At 42.3% G+C, this 12,528-nt stretch overlaps 1 protein-coding gene across 2 annotated transcripts in view; it reads left to right on the top strand.

Moving 5' to 3' along the window:
• The first annotated feature begins 3,101 nt into the window (after positions 1–3,101).
• The window catches only part of CDH11 (cadherin 11), a 41,826-nt gene continuing 32,399 nt past the window's right edge, over positions 3,102–12,528 (top strand). Inside the window, exons 1-4 of one of the 2 annotated variants that reach the window (XM_028094787.2) lie at positions 3,102–3,329; positions 7,573–7,867; positions 10,740–10,859; positions 11,164–11,331. In XM_028094787.2, coding sequence (XP_027950588.2) covers positions 3,102–3,329; positions 7,573–7,867; positions 10,740–10,859; positions 11,164–11,331 — 811 coding nt within the window. Of the gene's footprint in view, positions 3,330–7,572; positions 7,868–10,739; positions 10,860–11,163; positions 11,332–12,528 lie in introns of those variants that run through there. The other variant, XM_088027126.1, reaches the window with a different exon arrangement.

Here is a 12,528-nt window from a genome sequence, read left to right as displayed (position 1 = left end):
AGGTGCAGAAATATGAACTTTAATTAAACCCTTTCTTTCAAATACACTTCATGGTTTATATGCAAGAATAATTTATCACCATGTGAATGAACACTTAATACTTGGCATGGTGTAAAATGGGCAGGGATCTTGTCACACCATATGGTCTTTGCTGTTTCTTCTTCTTGAGATTCTGTGGTGGCAGTATCAAGTTTGAACTTTAAGTATGTGGTTCAAATCATACATTCAACTTTTATTGATGGCTTGCTTTCAAAACCACAGGCACTGGGACCTATAATCATGTACAACATATAATCCCAATCATAAAGATGCATCCAGTTTAGTAAAGAGACAGTGTATGAATCAGAAGAAATCCCCAACAATCTCTCACTGGAGCTCCAACCATGAATATGAAACTGGAAGCCATTTGTAGAAAATGTCACCCAACAGTTTCATTTTGGGGAGAATGTACCAATACAGGAATGATGAGGTCCCATGACAAGCTACTGGCAGATTCTTGACCATATATCTGGCTTTCTGACTTAAGCCCAGGGATCTTCCTGTTGTTTCACATTGACTCATTTTAGGATCTGACTCTGCCTGGGTTGCCCTCTGTGCTTTTTTTCACACAATCAGTTTGGATGGCAAGAAACAGCATTTGATGTATTATTAGCATGTCCAAGTCTGAGGATGAAGCTGTTGAATGATGACACTGTCTTTTTAATCTCTCTCTCTCTCTCTTCCACACAGCCTTTTCCATACCCTGAGATGTCTGTCTACACCAAATATTGGACTCCCTATTCCTTGAAAAGAGACTAACAGAGTACATCATAGGGTGTACTGGGGGCAGTGATGGACACCTGAACTTATCTGCACATCTGTGGCCTCCTAGATACATTTTGCCATATGACAAAGGAAGCAGAAAGGCTTGGGTTGGTGAAGTCAAAGACCATCAGAAGGAAAAATGTTCTGCTCCAACAAATTACAATTCCACCAATTCCCTTATTTTCTAGACTACTAAGACCAGACGGCTGTGGTATCCCCATGTAACTCTTATTCCTCAGTCCTCTCTTAGAGAAAGTACCTCACCATCCTTTTCTGGGCATCTCCATCTGTAAGGCACCTCCTTCTACTGAGTGAGAGCAGCAGGCTTGGACTGTGGCACTCTAGGAAGAGAGGAAGAGACCCAGTCTGTGCCCAGTTCCTCACCCTGTATGCAGCCCCATATGAGGGCAGCAATTCTTGTCATCCCCATGGTTCAGATGAAAACACCTCTAGAGGCTCAGAATGCCTGACTGATAGCCCCAATGTCACCTATATTGTAAGATATAGAAGTGGTACTCCAACCCAGGTCTCTCTGATCTCCAAATCTAGGTACATTCCACTATGCCAAGATTCATGCTTCTTCCTTTATGTTCTCCTCCCCCCGACCACCACTACATTTATACCAAATAGTTAAGAATTAAATGATTTTTTTTCTACAATGCTTAAGAAGCTCACCAGTTTCATTTAGACCCACCAGTGCTGAAATGAAGTGTCATCTGAGAGTTACCCTCTATGCCCAACATTCTTCTGAGATTCTCTCCCGTTGGCGGTGGGCATGGTAATGGGGATTGCCTGGTTCTGGGAGCCAGAACTCTAGCTGAAGTCTGGGTGGCACACCAAGGGAAGAGGATAATTGTTTAGAAGAAATTGCAGAGTGCTAAGAAAGGGGAGCAAGCGAGGGAAGTTCCATAGGGCATAATTAAGTTTCCAGCAGCAGCAAGACTCAATTTAGTGAAGAAGTCCAGGAACCCAAGGCAGAAATTAAAGACCAGAGTAACTGTAGGTTAGAAACCTACAAGGGGCATGGAAGGCCCATTCTTATACTGATGAGTAGCTGAGTCATGGCTGGGTGCCAGGAACAAAACCTTTGGACCAGTTGGTGGGGTATGCTCTTTTATTTTGCATATCGTGGTTAGAAAAAGCTTGGAGAGTATCTCTTTTAAGACTGCCAGGTTAAGAAAGGATCTTCACGTTCTTGGGTGGGCCTTTGAGCAAACAAGAGCAAATCTTACTCATTAAATCACACCATGGCATTCACTGATCCACCATGAGGACTTGATCTGTTATTTCACTGACAAGCGTTTTAGTGACCATGAGAGGTTTCTCGGGATCTGTCCCAACCTCCTTTCTCTGGCAAAGGTCCATTGCTGCTTTCTCCTCCTTACGGCATCCAGTCATGCTGACCACTGTTGGGACGTGCTGTGCTAATGAGGAGCTCTGGGGCATGCTGTTCCCTCTGCATGGTCATCCCATTCGCTCCCTTCTGATCACAGTAACTCTCACTTCAGGGTGGAGCACAGCCATCCTGCACTCAGGGAGTCTCCCATAACTGTCCCCACTCTCTGCCATGTCCACCCTTAATCCCCATCCATTACATGTTCCTCTCCTGGACTCCCATGATGCCCTAAGTTTCTCTAGTATGAAAACATACCCTAGTACAATTATGATCAATAATAATAACAGATAAATATGGAGTACTTGCTGTGTACGAGACATTGTACTAAAAGATTTAGAGGCGTTAGTCATTTAATCCCTGTGCCGATCTTGCAGTGAGTATGATTAGCATCCCCATTTCATAAATGAGCAAGCTGAGCTCAAAGAGCTCTTGTCTTACCCCAAATCCGTAGTAAGATAGTTAGTGGTAAAACGGGCACTGAGACCTTGGGGGCTGGATTCCACAGCACACTCGTTCATCCTTGTATAGACCTTGAGGGTCATCTTTGTGTATGTGTTTATTCCACCAGCACCATGGTAAGTTGCAAGAGAGAGCAGGGACTATTTCTCGCTCAGCCTTCCCCCAGTACCCAGAATGAAGCGCTCCTGCGGGTCCCCTGTTGATGGGGTGGGATTGAAATGAATTGGGGGTGGAGCCTGCAGCTAATCTGACCTTCCTCTCTTCCTGCAGAAGCCGACTGGGGAAGTGGGCAGCCCTGACGTGATGTGTTCAGCGAGCAGAGACATTCCATTCCAAGAGAGGTCTGCGTGACGCGTCTGGGAGGCCACCGTCGGCCAAGACGCCACGGGATTGGTGAAAGGGGTGACAGCCGCATTCTCCTGTGCCTACCACGTAACCAAAAATGAAGGAGCACTACTGTTTACAAGCCGCCCTGGTGTGCCTGGGTGTGCTATGCCACAGTCAGGCCTTCTCCACCGAGCGGCGGAACCACCTGCGACCCTCGTTCCACGGGCACCACGAGAAGGGCAAGGAGGGGCAGGTGCTGCAGCGCTCCAAGAGAGGCTGGGTCTGGAACCAGTTCTTCGTGATAGAGGAATACACTGGGCCGGACCCCGTGCTCGTGGGCAGGGTAAGGCCTCTGCTCTACAGTGCTTATTTCTCCCTCTCCTCCTTCCCAGTAGTAGGATATGGCCAAGAAAGAAAATTTCTAGGAAGGGGGAAAAAACACTAATGGCCCTTCAATAAGAAACATGAAATCATTGTTCAAACATCCTTTCAGCCTTTTTTTTTTTAATTCATAGACTTAATATTATACCATTAAACTCCCATTTTTCATGACTGCACAATAATCTACTGAGTTGAAACCATTATTTATTCAACCATTCTCCAGCGGAGGGCATTTCCCTGACCACGCCCTATCCCCAACATGGACGCCCCTTCCTTGTGTTCTCAGAACCCTCCCTGCTCCTTATGAGAGCTTTCCTTTTTGTATTACATGTGTCTATCATATTCTCCCTCACTGGACTGGACCGGTGTCATTTTGTGACCCGAGGTCCTGGTACTAAGCCCAGTTTTGGGGAGGCCTTTGTAAATATTTGATGAGATGGATGTGTCTTAAGAATGGGTGGGATTTTATGCGCTTTGGCTTAGGGATGGCAACACCCAGTTAGTATGATCTGAGAGTCCTAGCAGTACTTGGACTGCATTCTTTGTGTACCCCCTCCAAAAAAGTGCAAAGTGTAGGCAGTCCAAAATACGTTAAAAAATGTATTGCCCATTATCATTTATTTTAAAATGTGCAGTCATCTTTCAGAGGATAGTGGCATTAACTACAAGGAGATAGGTGCTCACTGGCATAAGAAAGAAAGCCTACTATGCTCTGGGGGAAGAGGTAGGCAAATGGTAAGCTAGGGTAAAATATTCCTGACTTCAAAGAGTTCAGAGACTAGTGGAAAAGACACACTTATCTAAGCAATTACAACACACACACACACACACACACACACACACACACACACACACACAGAGAATAGGATAATGAAGAAATTCAACAGAAGCAATTATACATTTACATGGGAATGTTTGGGAAGGATGGAGGAAGGTTTCATAGAGAACATGGTAATAACTTGTGACCTGAAAGAGGATTTGGGAGTTAATCCTGTGAAGGGGAAAAGGCCAAGAGTAGATCCAAAGGGTGCTAATTTGTAAGCCTCCTATATTCCAATGAGTTATTTCAGTTGTTCTTTAACATGAGAACATCAATGCATATTTATGTAATTGACATATTTGGAAGAGGTTCATATTAGCATCTCTATAATGTTGTTGGAGGGGGCGGGTTGGGAAAGAGTCTTTTCAAAGAGATGTACCAAAAGAATTTCATTCATGTATGCTCGAAAATGGAAAGATTATACCCCAAATAGAAGTAGTCTGGGGGAAATGGGAACCCAGGGAAATAATTGGCATGTGAATTCCCTACATGAGGAGATGGGCTCTGTGCCCAGAGAGAAAGACGAGACTTCAGTCAAGGCAGGGGCTGTGCAGCTTGAACAACATGGGGAGCTGTGTGTGAATTGTTCTTAGAATATAGAACCTCCGCCTTGGGGACTTTCTCAGTGGGGAACAGTGTGTGTGTTAGGGTGTGAGACTGCAGAAGAGACAGGACTTCGAGAACCCTTTCCTTATCTTTGTGGAGCAAGCTAAAGGGGCACGTAGGGAAAAAACATGGAGAAAAAGTAAGTAGTGAGTGGCCTTTAAAATATAGGCACGTGGGATTGAGTATGAGATGTCAGATTGGATGGGGGAAGAAGAAAAAAGTGGCTGGATCCTGTGGATCTTCCTTTTGAGATAATGCAGATATATAGTTCCCTGTGAATAGAGGGAATAGACTAGATGACCTTTGATTTGACAACATTCAAGGTTGAGTGCTTTACGATGCTCTGAAAAAGTAGAATTTGGCAAGCAACGGACTTTCAGATTTCTTGCAGGAAACACAGTCTGTGTCATGCTGTGCTCTGCAGAGGAGGAAGCCATCAGTCTTTGGTGTTAGAAATTGGCTGTGTATGCCTCCACAACTGGATCCCCTGATAGGATTGAATGGTTTCCCAAACTGCTTTTTGTGTGGAACCTAATAAATATCATTGTCAGCTGTATAGGTCATCTTTGTTGGAGAGAGAAAAAGAAGGAATTTATATCCAACTTTCAAATCTGAAAACAAAGTAGAGGAAAATAATGAGCACTATGATTTTACATTTTTTTTTCCAGTTATTTGGTTGATCATGAACTAGAATCTGTGTAATTCTTAAGAAACTTGGCCAAACTCACATGTAATCCATTAAAGTCCCTGGAAACTTCCCTTCTAGACACTCCCATTAAAATAAGCATTGATTTCCTTGTTTCTCATTCACAAGACTGAGCCCCTAACTTTTGCCAGGCCTGAGACAGAGAAAACGAACAAATAAACTGTGTGTGGGGGGGGGGGTTGGGGAGAAAGCCAGGGGAATGGTGGCAGAGATCCTACCCTCACTGTGTAAATTGAATGAAGATTGGGGCAATTCTGTTCATCCTTTGGAGGCCACTAAATAGCTTCATATTTTACTCCCAAACTGCCTTATTCAGGAGAAATGTATTAACTGTCATTTCATGACAATATGTAGCTGGTTATGAATAACAAGTTCTGAAAGAACTTTTTTTTTTTTTAATTTTCCTGAGAAACACTGTGAACTGAAATCAAAATGGTCTTCCTGATTTGTGCCTACAGGTATCCCCCTGAACTGAAATATTTGGTGTTTCACTGAGGTGCTGCAAATCAATTAGATACTTTTTGGGAAACTGAAACAACACAAACACTTTTAAAAAGCAGTGTGTTCAACCTTGCTTTGTGATTCTGCACAAGCTCTCTGGGCCTTGGTTTCATAACAATAATAATTAAAATGGCATTAATAATAATACTACAATGGCATTTACTTATAATATCAGTATTAAAATGCCATTGATAATAAGAAAGAGCATTATTATTATCATTGCCATTTGAATAAAGCTTTTTGGTTTATACTGGGGCTTCTTACGTAGTAGGGTAGAACCAAGGGCTTTTTAGCCCTTCGGCTACCCTTAAAGCCTACGGAAATGGTAAAAACAATTTCTATCTCTTCTGACAAACAGCATAATGAGGGCAGAGGAACTAAGATTAAGATGGAAGCTTCAGACATTGAGGTGACATCAAGGGAAGGTGAGGAATTCATTACTACAGGAAAATCAGAGGTGGTCTTTGGGTGAGCTCCACATTCTGAAACACAGAGCAGAATTAAGACACAGGATGGGTAGTCAGGACAACTGGATCCTGCCCTGGTCCAGCCCATTGTGTATTTAGGCAAGTACCATCATTTCTCTGGGCTTTGTCAAAGGAGGAGAAAAAAAAAACTAAAGCTATTTAAGGTTCTCTCTATTGTCTAAGAAGCTGCATATCTATCAACCCATCCTACCCACACGATGCCTATGATCAGAATGGGAGCTTCTTCCAGGCAGGCTGCATCCCTAGACCCTCATACCTCATGTGCCTCACAGAGGGTCTTATGGAAAGGTCTGAGCCATGAACTTCTTGTAGTAACAGAAGCCTGGAAGCAACCTAGTGTCCTTTGGAAGAGGACAGCTAGAACAAGGTGGTAACATCCATCCAGTGGGTGAGGTCAATCTGTATGTATCAGTACGGAAGGCCACCTGAATTTACTTTCACAGGAAAACAGAGGTGGAGAGTGACGTGTGCACTATAGCACTTTATTGCATAAAAATAAGCTGGGACATTTATGTATCTCACTGTACAGATATTCTAGCATATGTGTAAAATATATCTTAGAGGATTCACAGGAAACTGGTAACAACTGTTGTGTGTGAGCAGAGAAATTGAAGGAGCAGGAATCAGAACTGAGAAGACTTACTTATGGCATAAATGTGTTTTTTTTATTTTTTATGTTACCTACATATTTCTTTCAAAATAAGTCTATTAATATAGGTGCGTATGTATCTATATTTTGTTTGGGTGATGTTTGTGTGAATATATGCATCTGTTTTGTATGTGTGCATATTCGTGAGGGAGAGCACGAATCTTAGAATTGGATAAACTCAGAGTTCAAGTTTGAATGCTGGGTTCACTGCACCCAGCTGTGTGCCCTTGGCCAAAGGAATTATCTTCTCTAAGATTTCATTTCTTCATTTGTAGAAGCAGGGGAGCACATCTCCCTCTCGTGGTGTATGCGTGGGTCTGTGTGTCTGCGTGAGTGTGTGTGGACAGTGTCCGCCAGCAAACAGTGTGCAAGTGAGACTCTATCTCCCCATGGCCTCCCTCACAGAATTAAAAATCTCGATTTCTCTTTTCCTAGCTTCATTCCGATATTGACTCTGGTGATGGGAACATTAAATACATTCTCTCAGGTGAAGGAGCCGGAACCATTTTTGTGATTGATGACAAATCAGGGAACATTCATGCCACCAAGACATTGGACCGAGAGGAGAGAGCCCAGTACACGCTCATGGCACAAGCGGTGGACAGGGACACCAACCGGCCGCTGGAGCCGCCATCGGAGTTCATTGTCAAGGTCCAGGACATTAATGACAACCCTCCTGAGTTCCTGCATGAGACCTACCATGCGAACGTGCCTGAGAGGTCCAACGTGGGTGCGTAGGGCAGGGGAGCCCCACTCTATCTACAGGCCTGCTGTCCCTTTTGGCGGCGGGTGGGGGGGCGGGTAGGCTGGTGCCTATTCTCCTGAATCCGGAAAGTTGAATTTATCCTGCCTCTTCTATGGCATAATGACCAAAAAAAATGTTATCTGTGTAGTTGAAGTTCCAAATATTTAAAATGGATGTGAGATTTTAAAACCGAAACTTATAAAACATAAGGAAGTGTGGCCGAGGGGCAAGAACACGACTGCATCCAGGGAATCCTGGCTCTGGTACTCATTAGCTATGTGACTTGGATCTGGGTCTGTCTCTTGTAGCCTTAGTGTTACTTTCTGTAAAATGGAATGACCATTTCTAGTCTTGCCAGATTAGAGGCAATATAGTTCAGTCACTAGCGCACACTGATGTCTGTTGAAGTCAGAGTGATGGTAATATTTGTTGCATGTAGACATCATGCTAATTAGTGATTTCCATGGCATTATTGCACTTAATTTTTGCGATGATTCATCTTTACAGTGAGGTAGGTCCTATTTGACATATTTTGCAGATGGGAAACCCAAGCTAGCAATAGGTTAACTAATTTATCCAAGGTCATCTGAGCTATTAAGCCGCTCCAGAATATACACTTAGTCATGACACTATGTCACGATCTGTTAGAATAATTTAGAAGTAGATATGTCTTTTCATCAGGGTTAAACACACACTGCATTGTTAAAGGATATTTCTCTGAAGGATTTCTTCAGATGGCCACATTTTCCTGGCAGCAACTTTTGTTTGGCTTTATAGAACACATGCAGTTGTGGTCTTTTGAGAAACATGCCTCATATTGAGAAGGGTTTGTCTTTCAGGCAATGATCAGGGCTGTTCTGATCAGGGAATGAGTCTGATTATATGAATCAGAGATTTGAAAGTCCGAATGGACTTAAGAATCATCTGGGCCAAACTGCCCATTTTACAGATGAGAAAACCAAGCAGCAAGAATAGGTACCAACCTGCTCAAAAAAGTTAAAGGCAGAAGTAACCCCCAAACCCTAAGCTCTTTGCACTTTGCATGTAGAACTTGGGATTTAAAAAAAAAAAAAAAGTCTCTTTTGTTCTCCTCCAGATCAAATCAGGCTCTTCTCACATTTTATGAAGGTCAGGCTTCATTTCTTGCTTCTCTTCCCTGGCCATGACCAGTCCTTTAGTCTCTCAGTATTTGCCTTGGGATTTTAATGAGAAAAAAGCGGACATGAACCAAATCATTAAATAGGGGACAGTAGCATCAGCAACTGAGCCAGAAGGAAAGGCCTGTCATCCAAATGAATACTCCAGAGGAATTTCCATTGTCCCCACTTCGAGGAGCCCCCTGATGCTTCAGGCTAGCACCCAGACCTTCTGTCATGGCTTATGAGAGTAGAGTCTCTTGTCACAGTACTGGGGCTGTGCCCCTCACCAGCCAGCAAAACCTGGGCCACTTGTCACATCTTTCTCAGTTTTCATTTGGTCATCTATAAAGTGAGGATAATGTAAACTGTGATGAGGGTTAAGTAACATAGATGGAAAATACAAGGAGTCGTAATGGATTTAGAGGAGTTCCAGAAGCAAATGAAGCATAAAGATTTAATAATTTCCTTAGCTCAACCACAATGGTAGAGAATAGAGCCTATTCTCCTTTAGAAACCCCTACCACCTAGAATAGAGCCTGATTGTATGGGAAGAGTTCGAGAAGAGTCATTTGCATGAAATAATGAATTACAGAAAATTAGAAAAAAGCAAGACTGAATTTTACACCATATAAAACTGACAATTGTAAATTAAAGGGTTGACAGAGGCTGTGTAAATGGGCTCCCTTGCCCTCATACAGAAAGAACCTTGCCCCTCTGCCAAAAATGTCACTGAGAGACCGTGGGTTTGGTTGGTTGCTGGATGGGAGTTAGACTCCTGACTCTGGCAATAATCCACTTTGCAAAATAGATGGCAAAAGTTCCTACCCCTCACACCCAATTTCTCAAAATGCAATTGATGTAAAAATGAGAAGCCGAGGGAGGCTGGCGGAACACACGGAATATGCCCAAAACAGTGCCTGGCTCAGAGGCACTAAATGCTGTTTTGCTTCCTCCAGCACTGCACCCCGTTCTGTAGTCCAGCACTCTGTGCCCTCAAGTCCTGTGACCATCAGGGAAGAGAGGCTCTGCCAGGAGAAACAGAATCCCACCTTCCTTCATTTCCCTGGTTTCCTCTCCTTCGGACCCACCGATGTTTACGGGTGGTTTCTGTTAAATGACTACCAGACCCGATAGAGGTGGGAAGAAGCAATTTTCATGTCACTGGGGAACAACATTCTGTACAATATTTATAGCCATAAATTAATTAAAATGTAGTATTAGGAGCTATTTTATTACATGCAAAGCAACAATAAAATGATGTATTTATTGCTCTGCTACAGATGGTAGACTGCTCTCTGTCCTTTTACGAAAAGCAATTCATCATTAATTATCCTTTATTATACTCTTTGGGAGGATTTTTATTTAATTATTTGATATACTGAACATTTCAATTGCATGGGTCTCAGAATGTTTTTGCAGTAATGTTCATAGTATTATTTTAACTACTAAGCATAGCACGATGTATTAGGAATACAGAAAGTTCATTTTTAAGCTACAGGAGGTTTTTTGTTTTTGTTTTTGTTTTTTTAAGGAAGGAAAGAGGGAAGGAAGAAAAGGAGGAAGAGAGGAAGATTTTACATCTCAAACCCAGAAAAGCAAGCATGTTACACAATTGTGGGGCTTTTCTTAGTTTTTAATTTTAAGATGGAACTTTGTAAATTAGAATATAATTCAAAAAGCCGAGAGGGTGTTGCTAATGAATTTATTTCGTTTTTAAGGGACATCGGTCATCCAGGTGACCGCTTCAGATGCTGATGATCCTACCTATGGAAACAGCGCCAAGTTAGTATACAGCATCCTGGAAGGACAGCCCTACTTTTCAGTAGAAGCACAGACAGGTAGCGTGCAATGTCATTGTGATCCCTGAGAATAATGAGGTTATTACTTGCAGTTACAATGCAACATAGAAAGCACATACAATTTCAATGCTATATTAATAATTATGACAGTTTGCTGAGAAAGACATCTATCTATAGAGTGTTCCAGGTATGGGTGCTTTTTATTATAATTAGCATGTTGAAGTGACTCTTCTGTAAGGGCAGGTTCTATTTTACTCCTCTTTGCTTCCCCTGTGTCTAGAACTTTTTTGTTTTAATGTTGTTATCAGTGAATATGTGTGATGTTTCCCTCCTGTCTAACCAGGTATCATCAGAACAGCCCTTCCCAATATGGACAGGGAAGCCAAGGAGGAGTATCACGTGGTGATCCAGGCCAAGGACATGGGTGGACACATGGGTGGACTCTCAGGGACAACCAAAGTGACGATCACACTGACTGATGTCAATGACAATCCACCAAAGTTTCCGCAGAGTAAGTAGGTGGGCTTGGCTTTCACATTTTAATGGGGCCACGGCCACCCTTCTCTGACCCGTTCCTGCTTTACTCAGCTTTCAGGAAGAAAGCTAGAAGAAGGGTGTCTCTTTATCATTCATGCAAAAAATGAAAACCAAAACAATACAACAGCTACCGAAAAAGTGAAGGTGGAGTACAGGTAGTAGAAGTTAAAGGAAACCTAAAAAGTTCTATGACCCTGGAAACAGAAAATCTATTTTGCTAGGTATTTCACTAGATACTGGTGACACAATTAATTAACCTCTGTCTCAGTGTTCTCATTTCTAATCTGGAGATAATAGTACCTGAGTAAGTTGTCTTGCTTTAAAATAGACTGCCCAAAACCTCTGTGCTTTAAAACAATAATAATTACTTATTTTTGTCATAAGTCTGTAATTTGGGCAAAACTTGGAGGAGACCCCTTGTCTTTGTTTCCATAGCATCAAGTGAGGACGGCTTGACTGAGGCTGGAGGATCCATTTCCAAGAATGCTCAGTTACATGGCTGATGAAGTGGTGTTGGCTCTTGGTTTCTCTCCATGTGGGGCTCACCAAGAAATGGCTCGGATAGGTTCTGAAAGTGAGAGCCCCAAGAATATCAAGCAGAAACTGTACTGCTTCTTATGACCTAACTTCAGAAATCACATCACATCATCTCCACTGTAGTCATAAGACTGCCCAAATTTAAGGAGAGTTCTTATAGACCAGGTTTTTCAATGGAAAGACTGTCAAAGTCATGTTGAAGGAAAAGCATGTGGGATGGGAGATATGGCTTTGGCCAGTTTTGGAGAATACAGTCTTCCGTAGATCTTAATTAATAGGATATTGTTAGAACTACATAGGCTTGTATAAAATCTTATATCTGGCATAAGTTGTCAACAACAGTATTTTTATCTGGGGGATTGTGGTCCTTCTACAAAATTGATAGGATTGCGGAGGGAAATAAAAGAAGAAATACTTTTGTTAGATTATTAATCATCATAATTACAACATCTACCATCATTTAATGAATCATAACTACTACTGAATATCTCCACAAGAGCCTACATTTTCCAGGTAAAACTGGATTCTGTGAAAAGTACAATAAGTTGCCCAAAGAATGTAGCAAAGCCACCCCAAAAAACCAAAAAATATCCAGGTAAAAATAGGCAGAAGACAGGAATAGAAGACATACAGA

This window comes from Eumetopias jubatus, unplaced genomic scaffold (genome assembly GCF_037043125.1).
Source record: "Eumetopias jubatus isolate StellerSeaLion01/CBP00866 unplaced genomic scaffold, mEumJub1_p1.0 scaffold_10, whole genome shotgun sequence".
NCBI classification, from domain to species: domain Eukaryota; kingdom Metazoa; phylum Chordata; class Mammalia; order Carnivora; family Otariidae; genus Eumetopias; species Eumetopias jubatus.
Note: the sequence above shows the minus strand (reverse complement) of the source record. Positions and strands in the feature narration are given on the sequence as shown.